The 17664-nt window shown below is 37.8% G+C and overlaps 1 protein-coding gene across 2 annotated transcripts; it reads left to right on the plus strand.

The window, feature by feature from the left end:
- Positions 1 to 1052: 1052 nt before the first annotated feature.
- Positions 1053 to 8651, plus strand: LOC124174118. Of its 2 annotated transcripts, XR_006868867.1 has the most exons (7): positions 1053 to 1225; positions 1335 to 1450; positions 1621 to 1712; positions 5470 to 5585; positions 7753 to 7904; positions 7994 to 8144; positions 8268 to 8651. XR_006868867.1 is itself a non-coding variant. In XM_046553245.1 (6 exons), exons 1-6 carry the CDS (start codon positions 1195 to 1197, stop codon positions 8392 to 8394), a joined length of 669 nt encoding a protein of 222 aa, XP_046409201.1. In that variant the 5' UTR covers positions 1053 to 1194; the 3' UTR covers positions 8395 to 8651. The 2 variants fall into 2 exon arrangements, 1 of the variants encoding a protein (XP_046409201.1); XM_046553245.1 differs by lacking the exon at positions 1335 to 1450.
- Positions 8652 to 17664: the final 9013 nt, after the last annotated feature.

Below are 17664 nucleotides of genomic sequence, written 5' to 3' on the forward strand. Positions count from 1 at the left end.
TCAAACGATGGTGAACTGTGCTGTAGGCCAGCCTTTATTTTTCAGAATTGAGAAATTACTTAACATGTTCCCAGTGAATATATTGGATGATACTCGCTCTGACTTTCACCCAAGTTAGAGCTTCCTCTACGCCGATGTTTAGATAACTTGCTCTCCTGGGTATATTTGTGTCTAAAATTGGCTAAAGCCTAAATCTTAAGATCCTTGGTCATGTAAAAATACTAAGGACGCTAGCAAGTAGAAGATATCAAGGACCAAACCTATAATGCTTAAAAACTTCCTGCCTGAATCACACGATCGTTGGGATTGTTTGCGTTTATTGCTATGCTTCTAGGCTTAGTTTTTTTTTCGCAGAGAGTAATGGTACGTTCACTTATTCCTAATGCTTGCATTTTTACAGTCCAATAGCTAAGAAAACTGAAAAAGCACTCTTAAAAGACGAAAATATATTATTAAAGCCGAAATATTCAAATTATACGATTGTATATAACAAAATATTGAGTGAAATATTGCATTACGGTTAATGCCAGCAGAGTAAGGAACATATCGTACTTTGAAAAGCTAATTTCTCAGCTGCCGCGACTGTATTTACTTAATATTCTTTATAAAATGATTATAACTCGCTAACTCTCATCATCCAATAACATAAAATTGGCTTCTAAGAAAAATTATGGAGAGGGTTTAAAATTTCAAATGGGCCGCATTTCCCCGTTAGCGTAATTAGTGTTATGTCAATTATATTATCAAAGGTGAGGTACTAAATACTTATAGGATCTATTAATTAATTTCATTAAATACTCTTTACGCTTGTATTTTCCCAAAAATTGGAAAGGCGTATTTACGGAGCATTGCGAACGTGCCGGTTGCCGGACCTGCATAGTGCTCTAAATGCATATTTTCCATTCAAGTAAAGAATAAATGCGCATCAAATCATATCACATCATTTCATTTCGTTTCGTGGACCATGTATTTTCCCGTGAACTGGTCTCGCCCTCAATGGTCCTTATCCTGGGAGCCAAAGGTCGGACGATGGCCTAAAGAGAATGACCAAGAGATTTATCTCAGTCGTTTACCAGCTTTCGATAAATGAGCTGCTTGAAGAGCTCTTAAACCAGCCTGCCTGATTTAAATTGTTTTATCTCGTCATGTTCATAAGTTTTTTGAATGCATAAATTGATCGTGCTTGTGTAGAAGATGGTGTCATGCAGATTATCACTTGTTTTGGGTGAGTGAAGCTGTTCATTTTTACGATGGTTAACTTCTTCGCCACCTCATGTCTTTGTCTTTCGCTCAGCTTCATGAAGACAATTACCTTATTTATGAATGCAACGCAGGTCATGTAAATGATAAAAAATCAATTGGGCAAATATAAAATCTTCCGTCAACACTTTCACGGGCCTGCATTGGTGAAATCGAAGATACTGTAATCTCTTGATCTCTTTCTCCGTCGGTAGGTGTTCAAAAAGTTAAATGGCCTTGTTTACTTCTTTAAATATTTTCTCTTACCTGGTCGTGGATTGCATTGACAGTTACTGATATCGTGTTACACTGGACTTCGAACGAATAGCCTTGCAGTTTTTAGTTGAAATACTGTCCAAAGAAACTGTTTTTTATTTACAGGCATTTTGGTTACATTTTTCACCCTCGCACTGCTTGATCCGATTCTTACATCATCAGAAGTTAGATACTTGGAATGTCGGCAAAAGGCACATGTGAGTAAAGTTAATTCTATGCTTTATCTATTTTTGGTTCTATAACAATAATCATGGAGTGTCGGTAACTCATCCATTTGCTATTACCTAGCTCTTTACTTTATCTTTTTACTCCCTCCCAAAGCTGTTCATCAGGACCATTTACTAGATTCATTTTCCAATTATTAATTTTAGTGAAAAATTAATAGACACGTATTTTTCCATTTTTCGATCTATTGACTACTTCTCGTAGTAATTATACGAAAATTCGATGGCAAGATAATGACCTTTTATGATGTCACGAACTAATAACAAACGGGTCGCAACTTTTTTGTTGCTCATGGCCATTGTGCATGGTATCGCGTGTTTTCTTGCTGTGGTTTACACTCTTATGAGCAATTACTTCCCCCAATGAAAGATCCCCACTGAATGAATAAATGAATCGTAACTCTAAGAATGTCAGTGAATCATGAAATATTTACGGCAATATTCATCAAGATCTGCATGATACCTTGTAAACAATCTCTAGGGTGTTTGGCAGGGAGTGAGCAATCACCAGCATGCAACAGGATCCCAACATAGACACCACACGGTCATAAATATTTTACGCAAAACAAAAAATATTTGCTCATTCATGCAAAGGAAAAACTTTTCGGCAGTTAGTAATTCCTATACTAAATCCATGCAAGGTTAGAGCAATGGAAAAAGATAGAGAAGCAATGATTCGTCCTGGCGAGTGACGTTCTTAATTTCATTCATCAAGACACCATTGCCAACCTTAACAGTACGAAAAAAGAATACAATTTAAAGTTTTTCTGTTTTTCAGTATTATATTTTCGTTCATTTTCTTCTCTTGACCTTGTCTACCGCAGTACGGTGTAGTTACGAAGGGATGGAAATTCGCGTTTTCTTAATTTTAACTCACAAGAGATTCACCTCATGGGGAAGATATTTTCTACTCCGTTTATCTTTCTATTCCATCTACCGAATTCATTGATGAATTGTAATTAAGGACCTGGGTGAACGACGCATTGTTTTGGAGTTTTATATCGCTGCTTATGGACTTTCACACATTTGGAATTGGGGTTGCTTCCTTGAGGACCGCCTGAGTTTATCGAGTCAAATCATGCCAGCTACCGCCTTTACTAATATATATGTTATTCAAGAACGTTACGCGGCAATGAGTGGCCTATTTTTATGCCGTAGTAGATGACAATTTTCAAATCAATCCATCATTTTTGTAAGAATGTTTTAAAAATTCAAAATCTACTCAATTAATGATGAAAATCATTCCTAAAACTGCTATGTTGTATTTATAAATCATGCAGTAGTGAGCACTCTATTGCCAAGAGCAACTTGAATTTTTAATTTTGATAGAAAGCTTCCGCAGAGTGGTCTTGAATCTTCAAATCATTCTTGAATAGAGGGGTGAAATGTGTGGAAGGTATCAGGGAAATGATCTGAGGGGGGGCAATGAGCACGTAATTGTCTCACCTTAATTTACATCATTTCGCCGTAAATGAAAGGCCAGGCAATCAGTCAAAGGCTCAGATGATGGGTGGATAAAGTGGGGAGAGTTTCTGGGGTTACGCCTTACGAAACAAAGATGGCGGCTTTTGTTTACATTAGGAGATTGTGTCGTAAATGTTGATTTTACAAAGATTTGTTGACCGTCCTGGAATATTTCGTCAATAATTTGTTTTTACACGGACTAAATTGTGGAGAAAAGCAACTTACACGCATCTGCTATCTTCACATGACTGCTTTTATATTTTGAGTATCGTGGTGACACCTTTGTAAACAAAGACGGGAACTTGTGTTTACATTTGGAGATTGTGGCGAAACCGTTGATTTTGCGTAGATTTATTGACAAACCTGAAATATTCCTTCCATATTTTGTTGTTACAGAGATTAACTTGCGGAAAAAGGCAACTTTATATGTATTTGCCACCTTTACTTGACTACTTATACATTTCGAGTACCTATTCTGCAACGGAGACACCGGCCGTAGGAATGAGATTTGTGTTCCCTTACATGAAAATTGCGCGATTATCTACTCTGTTTGATTTTTGATAACTTATATAGATTTATGTTTTTGCACTAGCCCCCTTCACACGCGATTTTTAATTTAAGTGTTGCCATAAGTTTTGATGCAATAATATTCGATGAAAATGATATAATCGTAAGTACTACCACCTAACTATATAGCTTGGTAAATGGTTTTTTTCTGAATGCGTTACGGAGACGGACTTTGCTTAGGCTACGCTTCTGAAATTAAAAACATTACAAAGTGTTATTTTTCTCTTAAACAAAGGCGTTCATGTATGATACATGAATGGTACAAGATTATTTTAAAAGTGAACGTATCTTTTTTTGACAATTGTCCCACTGTATAGCAGATAAGTCCTCCATCAAATGGACCAGTGCTGACCATTGGCCGTGCAGTATAAATGCCGTGATGGTTTATTAACTTGATCCGAGTACAACAGAAACGAACACTGGCTTATGTAAGATAAACACTCCCAGTGCCAAAATCATTTATTACGCAGTATCCCGCTAGCTTTCGCGTGACCTGCTTGCAATTTCTCGTTTCTTTGCTATTTCATATGCTTTTGCTAACATTGAGGAAGAGGGGTGAAGAGAGAAAAGGAGAAGAGGTATTAGTTATTTTGCAGACCAATCATACGTGATGCCACGTGTCGTTTATCCGCTGACTTTGGTGATGTTGTTTATACTTGTCCTTATCACCCTATATTTTAACCCTATATATCGCTGTACATATTATATTATTATTATCATTCCTTATATATCTCCCTATCGGCCTTGGTTTGTTCATGGTTGAACAAAATAACACAGAGCAATTCCACAAACATTATGGTGCTGTCGACTAGTTTCGAGGGCGATATCGTCATTCTCAAGGCAAACAGGAGGATCAAATACAATATATTTACATCCAGCAACGGGAGGAGGTGGAAGCCGGGATGAGTGAAGGCGGAGTAGGGGGAGGGTCAAAACTTAAAAGTATGACAACGAGGAGGGAAGGGCAGGGAGAAGGTCAGACGGTGATGCGGTTAGTGGGGGGGATTGGCCAGGAATAAGGCAGATTTTGAAAGTGTTGAAAAGAATTGGGAACATTGAAATATAATTAAGTCATTTAAAGTTTTGATATTAGGGGCAAGAGATCATTTAGTCATTTCAGGATGTACTAAAACATCCAATTTGACAATATTTTGTAAAATAAATGTAAAAATTTAACGTTGAAATCACACATACAGCAGGATTCAATGAGGTGTTTGAAAAAATGTGACTTGAAGTCTTTCAATATTGTACTCCTTTTATGTACGTCCTTGGTTTGCTTCAAGCATTTATTTAAATGGATCCCCTCTGTCTGTCCCCATTTATTTTGGTAATTGTGCTGAATAATACGCCATTTAGAAGAAATTATCGGCAAAAACACTCCAAAGCAACAGTTAAATGGAGTGTTTCTGTCTTAGCGGAGACTCTTAACTAAAAAAATGGTTTACAGGTCGCTGAGTACCACGAACGAGAGAAGCTTAAGCTAGTGTCGTCCGGGTCCTTCAAATATAGACGACTCCGATGTGTTTTAAATAGGAAAGTGCGCGAAATGTGATCCTAGGAAAAGATCATTTAGAGGTGGAAAAAGAGTACATTGGAATGCAAATAATTTATCTATAAAGGCGCAAAAATATCCAAGTTATATATGCTGAGAAAAAGATGCGTTACGCTATTTTTCGATTTTGTTTTCTTTTTTTTTAAGGAAGGGAGGATAGAGTACGAGGCTTGCATAGCGAAGGAGCTTTCCGATGAGGTATTGAATGAAACTAGAGCAATAAACGATGATGAGAAGTGCAAGAATTGCAAACATTTCTGCAGGTGAGCCATTTTTTCCTTTTAACTTCCTGAATTTAATGTGATTCTTTAAGAGTGTGACCAAGATCATTTGATGCTGCCTTCAGAATTATCGATAATGCTATCAACAAATTTTCAAGGACTTTAATTTATGATTGATTTCATTGAAGTTCTCTTTCCATATTTATGATTGCATGGAGTAAGTGATTCTATTGGGATTCCCAATCGGTTACAAACTCTACTTTTGCCGACGCGACGTTTCGAGCTCTGACTCCGGGCTCCTTCACTGGGGTGGTGTGTTGGCCAGACAGTCCTTAGTGCCTGGGCCTATCAGCTTTCCAACATTTCTTTTTTCATCTGCTGTTTCCTTCGTAGAGGTTCTCCTGTCCATTTCTTCCCTCACCTCCGTCTCTTCTTCGGCGGCAGGTCCCTTGCCAGTTGAAGAGCATGCCACTTATAGCGGTCATGTCCACAAAGATGGATACGAATTATAGATACAGAACATGATTTTACAAGAAGTTTATAATAAGAAATAGATTATTATTAGAAAACACAAACAGCTGCGATAGATGAACCTGCATTAGGCATTTTAATAAAGTTTTTATTGTCTGGTACACCACATTAAATATAATATTGTGCCATAGTAATAATGAAAAAATAACTCCGCGATAAGAAGATCTGTTTCCTCGAAACGACATCTATATTTGTATCTACGAGGTACCGCGCAAGCCACCACGAGTGTGTGTAGCATGGAGAGATTTCGCACTATGCAGGCATGCAGCACGCATCACGACGCGCCAATCAGACACGTGCTCGCCTGCCGAAAACGGGCCAAGCACGCCAAACAGAGAGATTTGGTCTGACCAGGTAGAGAGTGCCAGGGACACGAATATGCTATCATGCAAATGAAACTATTAGTTAATAATAGAAAACGAAAATTTCGCTTTTTGTGCGATCCACGCATGAGTTATAACATGCCAATAAATGCACGCAGATAGCAATTATAGTAAGTAATTAACTACGCATTCCTATTTCACCTAGACGGAATCAAGCAACCGTAGAGCTAAACTATCGCAGATATTATGCTCCTTTATTACGCGTGGAAGAAACGATGTCTTAAAATGTATTGGTCCCGTTGTATATTTCCCAAATATAATAATAGGGTGGTTTTCTCTTATTTTTTATTGCCTAAATTGAAAGATTATTACTCCTGGAGTAGGAATTTCACGCTCTTAGATTTTTAAAAGACGATATCTATTTTTCGCGATTGAATGAAAAGTGATAATTTTCAAGCGCGCGAAAACGAGACGGCTAAGTATAAATGCTGGGAAAAGCCAGTGTGACGTCATTCTGGTTCCGCAAACCGCCGTGTGAGGCCACCTTGGTGCGTGGCTATGAGCGCCGCTACGATGCAGGTTGCTAGTAGGTAGCAGAGTACCCAGATAGCAGGTAGCGCTTGGCTTAAATAAGGATTATTAATACCCTATCAAACGAAGGAAACTTTCCGACCTTAAGCAATTTTAATTGGTGATAATTAAAAAATGTTTCCGTGAACTCTGTGCCTCATGTATACATTGATAATCTCAGACGATGTAAAACTCCTATCTACTCGTATAGCTTTTAGGTCCCTGTGACGTCACATGGAGTGGCATCGCATGGGCGCCAATCTGGCCTTTTTCAAATGAGTTTAAAAGTGACTCCTAACATTTGTTTGAACTGAGATTTCTAAAACTAAATAATTTGTATATTATGAATACACTTATGGTGGGTAACGAATCGCAGTCAATTCTTTTCATTCTCTTTCATGAAGGAAAATACCCTATTGTGATCGTTTCTGTCATAACAATTAGGCTCTCTCAAAATATCTTCAATATCTGGCTAAAGGTATTCTGCTTGAAAGTTCCGGAAATTACTATTCAAGAACATTCCGCAACCCTGAGGATGAGCCCGGAGTCGGAGCTCGAAACGCCGGCTAAAATGGAGTCTTAAACCCGGTGGGAATCCCGAAAAAATTTTATCCACACAGTTCACCGAATAAGCATGCAATATATTTTCAGAATAAGTGCATCCGGTTCACGTAATTGCTAGCTATAGGAAAATAATATTCTCTTGGCATCGTTCACATGTAGCACTTTATTGCCGACAAAGGTTTCAATACTGAAGCACGATCATTATCTACATCTTTTATCAGGAAGCAGAATGAGATCATCCACTGTGCCCGGAAAGTAGGAAATTTTACGGTGACCCTATCAAATAAGGCGTCATACATGGTTCCTTTTTTGAGAGATGTCTTCGAGGAAACTATTGCTGCACTGTGTGAGAACGACGAAGAAATATTGAAAGGTATGGACATGCAAGCCGGTAATTTTTCTTGATAAAAATTCCTGAATCCCAATCATCAGTTTTCATCGTTTTCTTCGTATCATTTTCAGCTCTCGCTGATACGGAAAATACACCATGCATGGATAGGCACTGGGAGCCATGCGACTCCCTTCTTATGGTATCTGGTTACTTCAATAAGGTATTTTTCTGCGATTCTACCGATCCAGCAAACAGTACTTTCACCCCTCAATATGTGTGCCAGTAAGTATATATAGGTTGAAGTTATGATAAATATTTGACTGATTCCTTCCATTTACCTAAAACTCATCTCCAAGTTTAGTGAATAAACTGTTAAAATGATTAATGCAATTATTTACTTTACAGGAAAATGCATACGGCTTTGGAATGTTTAAGGCTGAACAGTATCCACTGCTTAGAAAGCTTGAAGAAATCTATCACCCTTCTATTATCTAAATTGAGAAGCTCAGCTTCCTGTTCAAAATATTACTGAATGTTTTTTGAAAAGGCTTACTAAGACTACTTTATATGATATTCGTGCCAATAAGCTTGACTAAGTGAGTGAAAATGAAAATTTTGAACGCGAAATAGTAGCTCGTGACACCAAATTAGTATTAAATCATGAAAAGTATTTAAATAAATATCCTCAGAAGAATTACGTTTCCAATAAATTTCATCGTTTGTGCCTCTGAATTTAATAGAATATTTCCCGCTTTTTTACACTTTTATTTCAGACAGTTGGTTTAGGTACCATTTTCAAAAATGCTCAGGTTGCAGTGTACTGTCTGTAGTATTTATGAAAATTAGTAGTTTCAAATTAATATTTATAAAACAGTGAGAGAGACATACTAAGTTGCATGCCAATTAAAAGTAACTTATAGATACGTTACATCATAGCAACCCATATACCTCAAACAATATACTAAATAGTTGAAAATGTAGTGTAAATATTCGCTGCACACTTAAAACGAGATTAGAATCTCCAACATTTATGATGAAATATTATGGCCCCCCATAAGTGGTAAGGAGCTAGATTTTTTTAGACTGACAGCGAAAGCTTTTGCTTTCATGCCCTGACCACGATGGACAACTCTAACATGGAAACGTCGGCCGAGATGGAGTTAGAGAACCTGACCCGGTGGAATTCCCAAGTATCCCTCTACGATTCGATGCGCCGGGAAAGCCTGCGATCATTCTTCTTACAATTTCTTGAAGAGATGATAAGAATTTGTAGGTTGACGTCAATGGTAAGGTTATGGCTGTTGATATTCTAAGGGTTGTTTATACGAGGCCTGTACCGCAAGGTTCCGTCTTGGGCGCGATTTGGGGTTTACTCTCTACAGTGGTTTTACGAACACATCATTACTCACGTCCTATCTGACAAGCTTCCTCAATCGAGCGCAGCAGCATATAAGATCCTCAATATACTGAGAGAATATATGATCCGTTTGCAGAAAGGCAACCCATGAACTTAATAAATTACAAAGGAAAGCAAAGCGATTCGTCAAAAACTGTTATAGGCGTACCGTCAGTGTTACCCAGCCGTTAAACGAATTAGGCTGGGTGCCATTATAGACACGGAGGCAGTGAGCTAGGCTTATATTGCTTGAGAAATTGAGATTGCTGGAACAATTGAGAAAAGCTATCAATAAGAGCGCCACGGACAACATCATCTTAGAGCCAAACTATATTTCCAGGTCCGACAGAAGCGATAAATTATGAGAGATATTTTCCGAACGGAAAGACATGGGATTTCGTTCTTCCCCCGAACCATAAAAGACTTTAATAAATGCTAATTGTAATTTTGTTTGAGAAAATTCTTTTCATATATAAACGGCTGGTGTCCCCACCCCCGCCACACGCCTTTTAAGCGGCTTGCGGGGTAGTATGTAGATGTAGATCAGTGTTTCCCAAACTTTTTCGAGCCACCTTGGATCCATAAACCTATACTCAACGCCCCCCTAATCGGTATCTTTAAAATAATACTCAGAATCATATACTAATTAACCAAATGAGGAACATTGTAATAATTAAACTAAAAACAATGACTGATCAAATTACTAATAAAAAATTAAGTTCTCTGTGTTGTGACGTTGTACCAACGATAGACCAAATGAAACTAAACCCCTTCAAACGTTTCCCTCGTCCAAGAAAGGCTTGAAAATATTTTTCAACAGTTCTTACTTTAAAATGTACGAAAACGCATGGTTTAAATTACTTCCATATGCGGGAAACAAAGTACACTTTAGAAGCGAAGCTTGAAAACGAAGACAAAAGGGAGGCTACGGAAACTTCCCATTTGTCACATTGTCAGGAGCCTCCGGCGCCCCCCTTCCGCCCCATGGCACTTTTCGCCCCCTTAGACTACAGCAACACCCCTCAGGGGGCGGAGGCGCCCACTTTGGGAACCACTGATGTAGATGAACAGATTAGTAGTGGAATGAGTAAGAATTTCAGCCGTCAACCTTTATGAGAAACTAAAAATCAAAGTACGCGCTGTCAGTGATTGACCAAGCTCGTGGGCCTTTATTGGACGACGGAAAAACGAATTCCTATTTCCATCCGTTGGAAAAAGTATCTCTCGTGTATCGGGAGCCTAGGAATAAAATGAGGTTCTGAGATTTTTTCTACGTGTCACTCTGGTAAATGTCTGTTCTTCTCTGCTCAAGCATTTTAAACCTTACATTTAGCTTCTGAATCTCTAGAAACTACCAACCCAATTCGTGCAAAAGCTTTGTTGTAACAATTTCTATTCGCTTTTAGTAGTTTCTGACAAATCTCACCGCTTTCCGATTCATTGAATTTATCTCGTGAATAAAATAAGTATATGCTTGATTACACATGCCGTGAAATACACATCACCGTGTGAAACGAAGCGCCTTGGTTCATGGTTCATGAAGCCTAACCTAGATGTACATATCAGTAGCTTACGCTATGAGATGGTGAACTCAGGACTTAATGCCCCAGCTTCAATTACGTGGGGAAGTGGTATGCCCACAAAATTTCGTTTCGTGTATAGTTAAAAGAATTCTTGAGCAGTGTGAACAACTCTTAAACTGTGCATTACAACCTGAGGTTCAACTTTGCCTGTGAGCACTTTCAAGTTGCATTTTGAAATAAAAAAAACCTTTGTGGATGTCATAATAATTGATGCGGCGATGGTGTCCTCAAGAAAACCGTGGATTTTTACTGAGTACATAATCTAAGTAGACATGACAGATTATTTACCCACTAATCTGGGGCTGTATCCACAATGGGTACATCTTAATCGGAGGACTGCGAGCCCTGAGACCATCGTAGCATTCTTTTCCTCTTTGCGTCACTCCCATTATCGCCGGCACGATCGTACACGATCATGCATGCTCTCGCACTGAGACGATAACGACTGTGCTGCCGTCAAGCGCCCAACGGTGGAACTCATGGTGCTCCAACTGGACAATTGAGAGCACCAGGTTTAAAAATGGCGCCAATAACCTTGTAATATTTTAAATGTATTTAAATTAAGGTAATTAAGGCAATTCACTGGAAAATATGATTCTGTAGTGGCTCTTTCCCTCGTATAGCTGCTCCCTCTAAATTTCCAAATTTTCACTCCCACTCTCGGCGCCAAAGCTGTGTACTATCATGAAGTGTCTGCGTTCAGAACTGCGTTTAATTGACGCTCTGAACAAGCATTAACACTACTGTTATCTTTTTGCAATCGTACGGATAATCGTGAGAATTATAGTAATGAGATTTGGTTGCATTCGTGCCCTTGACACTTAAAATTGTCGCTTCTTTTTATGCTTGTTTTAATAACACTACCATTTTATTTTGTGTTCTAAACTAGCTTTAAAAAGCCATTGTAAAAATGCCTGTTTTTAAAAATCCGTCGTTAAAAATTTAAATCATGGACTTGACAGGAAATTTGAGCTCTGAAATTTCTCTGATATTCACACAAGGCGTAGTAATTAAACGATACGTCGAATTTCTTTCGTAAATATTTCAACATCTACGAGGTACCGTGCATGCCAACACCAGAGTATAAGGCATAGGGTGATTCCATTCCAGGTATGCATCACTCATCCTAGTCTTAATAAGATACGCGCTCGCTTGTGGGACACAGGACAACTATACGCGGTCAGGCCAGAAACTTGGAGAGTTCAAACGACACGAACATGCTATCATGCAAATAAAACTATTTGTTTGCAATATAAAACAAAATGTTAGCTTAGTAAATGATTTAAGCATGAGTTCCTACATGCCAAGAAATGCAAGCAGCGGACATCTACACGGAAAAAAAGTTTGGTTAGAAATATCGATTTCTGATGAAATTTATCAAACTTTTGGGTTCACATGGCACATTGAAAAATTCAGTAATAATTACCAAACCAGTTTGATAAATTCTATCAAACTGATTTGGTAATTGTTACCGAAATGGCCCAAGCAGTTCGATAAAAACTATCAAAATCGAGAGGATAATAAAACCGATCTAGCCTGCACATGTGAAATATTGTCTTTCCAGAAAACACCATTCTGATTGAAAATCATAAAATTAGGAGTTTAACATAAGTTTCTGCAAAAGAAATACAAAAAAAAGTGAAAAAATGGTATTCCTGCATGAAGCATTGAATGTGGGTCCCCCGCGTGGTAGCAACGCACTCTAACAACTAGTCTAAATTTTTTTTTCCGGTTGCCATATTAATTGATTACTCAAACGCTGTAATATATTATTATTGTAAATAATCAACCTTTGTTTTGAAATGTGAATAAGGAGTGACTACATCTTCCCTTTGTAAGCTTAGAAGGAATACTTGATGCACACAATTGCATGAAGTAGTTACTCCATATGAATATCAAGTGCAGATGCGCAAGTAAACTTTATTTACAGGCTTTTAACGTCGATATGGAGATGACTTTAATGTACTGGGTGATATCCTTAGCATGGATTGGGTCTAGTATGTCAACTTTTATCACATGTTATTAAACATGATCGCGAATGATTATACCTCAGGAATATCTCTAATTAAAGTTTTAATGTGTCGAAATATACAAACATTTCCTTAAAGCTTTAATATCCAAGGTAATACGCTATTCAATCATTGTCTTTGATGCACCAGCTTTCGGATAACATTGCAATTTAAAGCAAGAGCAAACAGAAAAATGAACGTAAACAAAATTAAACCGTTATCGCCATCACAAATAATGAAAAAAATCATTTCTACCAACATATCTTTTATGTAAGGCTTGTTTAAGACTCTTTCAACTGCAAATGTGCATTGGTATGAACAAAAGAGGTACGACAGACCGTTCGATAGATTACGAAACGCTTATTAAATTCTATCAAACCAAATTTGTATAGCAATGTAGAGTTTGATAATTTTTACCATACAAGCAATCACCTTCGTAAAATTAACCATAACTTCGAAGAAAGTTACCAAACTCAGAATCGTATTAAATTAATTCAGTTATTTTTACCAAACTCTTTCGTGCAATTGACCAAATTATGCAATACCAAAATTTTTGATGAAATATATCAAGAGCTCACGCTAGCGTTTGGTAAAATAAATCAAGTGCTTAATAATTTGCATCAAAGTTTAAGTATATTTAACAAAAATACTCCCTATCACACCAGTTCGATAGTTTTAAACAAATTTTTTTTCCGTGTGGTATTGGCAAATACAATAGGATATTAACCGTACATTCAAAGCTTAGTTTACCTAGACAGAGCCAAGCTGCCCTAGAGTTGAACTGCCGCATATATTATGGCCCCATATAGCACGCGGAAAAATCGACATCTGAAATGTGTTTCTGCAGTCAAAATTATAGCCGCTGTGAATAAATTGTAACTGTGTGAGAACATTGGTTCGGACTGACATTTTAGGATAGAAAATTTGGGTGGTTCATTTGTGGGGGGGGGACCCGTTGGCGGGAGGGGGTTTACCCTTTCTAACCCAGAGCTGCTTCCGGGAGAAATCAAATTTCAAGATTATTCATTTTGAAAACTTGACAATTCTGCACTCAATCATAATTATCGTGGTAGCTAAATATTTCGCCTTTACAATTAACAGCACAAAATAATGCGTAGTTTAGATATTTCTTAAATAGAGCAGTAAATATATACATTTTTGATGTTACTCAAAAGCAACATTGTGTTATAATGTTACACTTGACAAATATCCCACATAATTTTTGGAGTGTTAGGATCCCTGGCTATCCCCGCAAGTTAATGTCTTGCTTTCATTAGAATGTATCTCATCGTCTTCACGGACAAGTTAATCAATCAGTCTTCATTTAGTAAATCCCAGGATTGGGCTGACGGTTTTCTACCCTGAATTCTACCAATATGCGCCCTTCTCATATATATAACTATATTTATTTTCATTTACGTCTTTAGTTACTTAGTCTTCATCCGGGGTCTCCAAACTATGGCCCGAGGGCCACATCTGGTCCACATAATTTCATCCCGCCCTTCAAACATATAACTGTGTGTTGGCCTTGAAAAAATAATTACTGTGCCGGTGGCATCGCTGAACTATTTAAAGCTGAGGTTGCTGACTGATCTCTGATGATAACTTGAAATCAATTGTTACAATTGGCTCATCAAATGTGGAACCTGATTTTAATGAAATTTTGAAGTCAAAAAACGAAAGTATCATTTGTCACACGGATTTGACTGCATAACACTAAAGGCAAAAATCTATTTAATTTAACAAAAAGATACTAAATTTTTCCATTATATAGTTAATGGCATTGATTTGTTCTTAATTTTATTTTTTATATTCATTCGACCAGCATAAATGTGTGAAATATATATAATGTGGCCCTTGCATCGAAATGTTTAGAGACCACTGGTCTACAGAACTCCCCCGAGGTCATTGCCGTCCCTTACCTCAAATTCGAATTTCGGTGACTCCTTTCAAACCATCGTTTCTCAAGACGAATGGTGTGGGCCAATAGGCCAGCACTTGTTTTTCAAAATTGTTATTTAGAGATCAGGAAAAGATAAGTTATCTTTTGCTGATCTCTAAATAACCTAAATAATATTCCTATGCGTTTACAAAAATCTGGATACTTTGAAATATCGGGACCCCGTTCCCAAAAGAGCTTTAAGTACAAAGGACCCAAAATTGGATTTTTTTGTGGCTGTAAGGACCCTATTCTTAACCATTTTAGTGCCAGCATATTTTTTCCGGTACGTTTAAGAATGCCAGGTTTTTTTTGACGAATTTGAAGGTTTGAGCTAAAAAATTTACATAGAGCCCAATATGCGTTTTCTAAAATTATTTTTTTAAATTTACTCCCAAAAATTACGGGTATGTTAAAGCATGACAGATACTAAAAAATAGTTACGAAAGCTACATGAAAAACAATAAATAATATGCGTAAATGTAAAAACAACCGTTAAAAGGCCCTTGGCACTCTTCGCACGTACCCCCCGGGCCGATGGATAGGCCCGCAGCAGCGCGCTGGCACTATAAGGGTTAAAGCCAGTTTGACACTTCCCAATTTATTGACCAATCCATTGGATATTGGATAGTGGTCCAACTGACACACACCAATTTGTAGTCCAATATCCTTTTCACAATATTGGGCACTATTTCTTGCCCAATTTGGAATGGAGAACAGGTTCTATTTTCTCGCATCCAATCTCCAATCAGAAGTCAGTGTTGTTGACTCCTATTGGCCAAAACTAGAAGCTTTTTGCAAAACATTATGTTTGGCGGTAAAACATATTTTATTCCCAAAAATTCGCTTGAAGTTTCTAAAATGTGAACGAAAGAAGTTGTTTCACTATTGAATGAAACGTGCAAATCGCACGGATGCTTATGCAACGTAAAAACATCGACATACAGTGGTGTACTCTAGCGGGACATTAGAACACTATTTCGGCCAATATTGGTGCAAAAATTGATGCGTGCCGTACGGTACGTAACGTCCAATATTTTGAGCAATATTGCGCGTCGATTTTTTTGCCAATAAATTCGAAAGAGTCATACGGGCTTAAGTAAAACGTGAAAGTAATGAGCGCCTGGCGCGCTGAAACGGATTGCGGGTAATCTCGGGGGATTGCGGGTAATGCGGGGGGATGAGGAGGTAGAGGAGGCAGTTCCTCAAAGTTATAAAATAATTATATGAAACTATTGTCTAGATTTGGTATATGATAACTGCATCTGCTTAAAGTTTAACTTTTAGTGCCAAAATGATATAAAATGTATTTCCAGGCATGTCATTTTTCAAAAATTTTCCCGGACTCCCATTGCCTGGAGGGAGCCCACATTTCCCCAAAGCATATTCCTATTTACGCCACTGTATTTATGTAAGTAAAAGAAGATGTTTGTTTGTCTGTCCGCTATATATTTCCATACGGCCACACGGATAGCAACCAAAGTTAGTACGAAGGAGTATCCTACGCTCCCAAAGCTCATAGTGCTACTTTTGGTTGTGTCTAACTCATCCTTTTCTCATCGCTCTTTGTTATCTCACGCCATACAACTTCGGCGGTTGGCCATCCTGCAGGGCAGGCATATCTCTTGACACACCCAAAGGGAAAACATTATTTAAATTATTCCTTACTTAACTATCTACCCTTATGGCGCAATACTTTTTGCTTGAATATGCCTCCACCTGACGATTTTGGTGAACACGTCGGAATAGTACAAGGAATCCAGATGCCCCCAACACGTTCACGTGTGAAGGTGAGAAATGAGTAACATATTTATCGTGTGAAAAATCTATTTTACTCATATTTTTCTTACTGTACGCAAATATATATTTATAAAAGAGGATGTATGTGTGCTTGTTCGTTATACATTTCCATACGGCTGCATGGAATTCAACCAAAGTTAGTACTTAGGTACATCTCATTCTCCCAAACACCTTTTATCCTACTCTTTGTTGTGTCCGACTTGTTCTTTGCATCGTTTTCCCACTACATTGCCTTACGTCACGTCATCCAACTTCTGTGGTTTTCGTCATCCTGCCGGGTAGGCACAAACATTGACATATTCAAAGAGAAAATATACATCAAAGGAATCTACGCATGACAATTATTCAACTTGCTGCAAACCTTCTTGCTGGTGCAAGGGTTCAAAGTGACACTTATGGTCTGCGTACGTACGGATCCACACAACGATCAATGCTTTGGAGAAGGGTATAAGCTGATCCCGTGTGCGGTGTACCGAAAACCTTTATTTCCTTTGTTTTCCGTTTCATACGTATGTCATCATCATACCTAATTTGTTCCTTTACTTAAAAATCGTACCATGTGGCCATGAATTACAAATTCCAAGTTTCTCACTTCTCTGGGTAATTTTACTTCCCGAGTAACGCCCGGTGGCCAGCTAGTGTCTTATAAACCCTTTAAGATACCTCAAAATAAACGAAATTTCCGGACTTGAGGTATCGACTTACTGTTAACATCAGAATTAAACCCCAAGCAATCAGAAACAAAGACCCAAAAAATCTGATTTTGGGTCCTTAACATCAAGGGCCCACGGAGATGGGGTTCCCGTAATTTTCAAGTAACAAAATTTTAGCGCATTAACATTAGCTTTATCTAGGTTATTTTGCGTCTAAAAACATAAATTCTCCTGATTCTGAAAAAGGAGGGCCAGCGAAGTGGCTATGTCCATACGTGGGCATCTATGAAGACTTTGTTCGAATTACTCTCCAGATGCTTAGGTTTTAATTTTTCTTGTTTTCTTACATACAATTTGGAGTAATTACTTCCTCATCGAAAAAATACAACAATATTTGGTGCATTAAGTCCTAAAATTACCGT

This window comes from Ischnura elegans, chromosome 2 (assembly GCF_921293095.1).
Source record: "Ischnura elegans chromosome 2, ioIscEleg1.1, whole genome shotgun sequence".
NCBI lineage: Eukaryota > Metazoa > Arthropoda > Insecta > Odonata > Coenagrionidae > Ischnura > Ischnura elegans.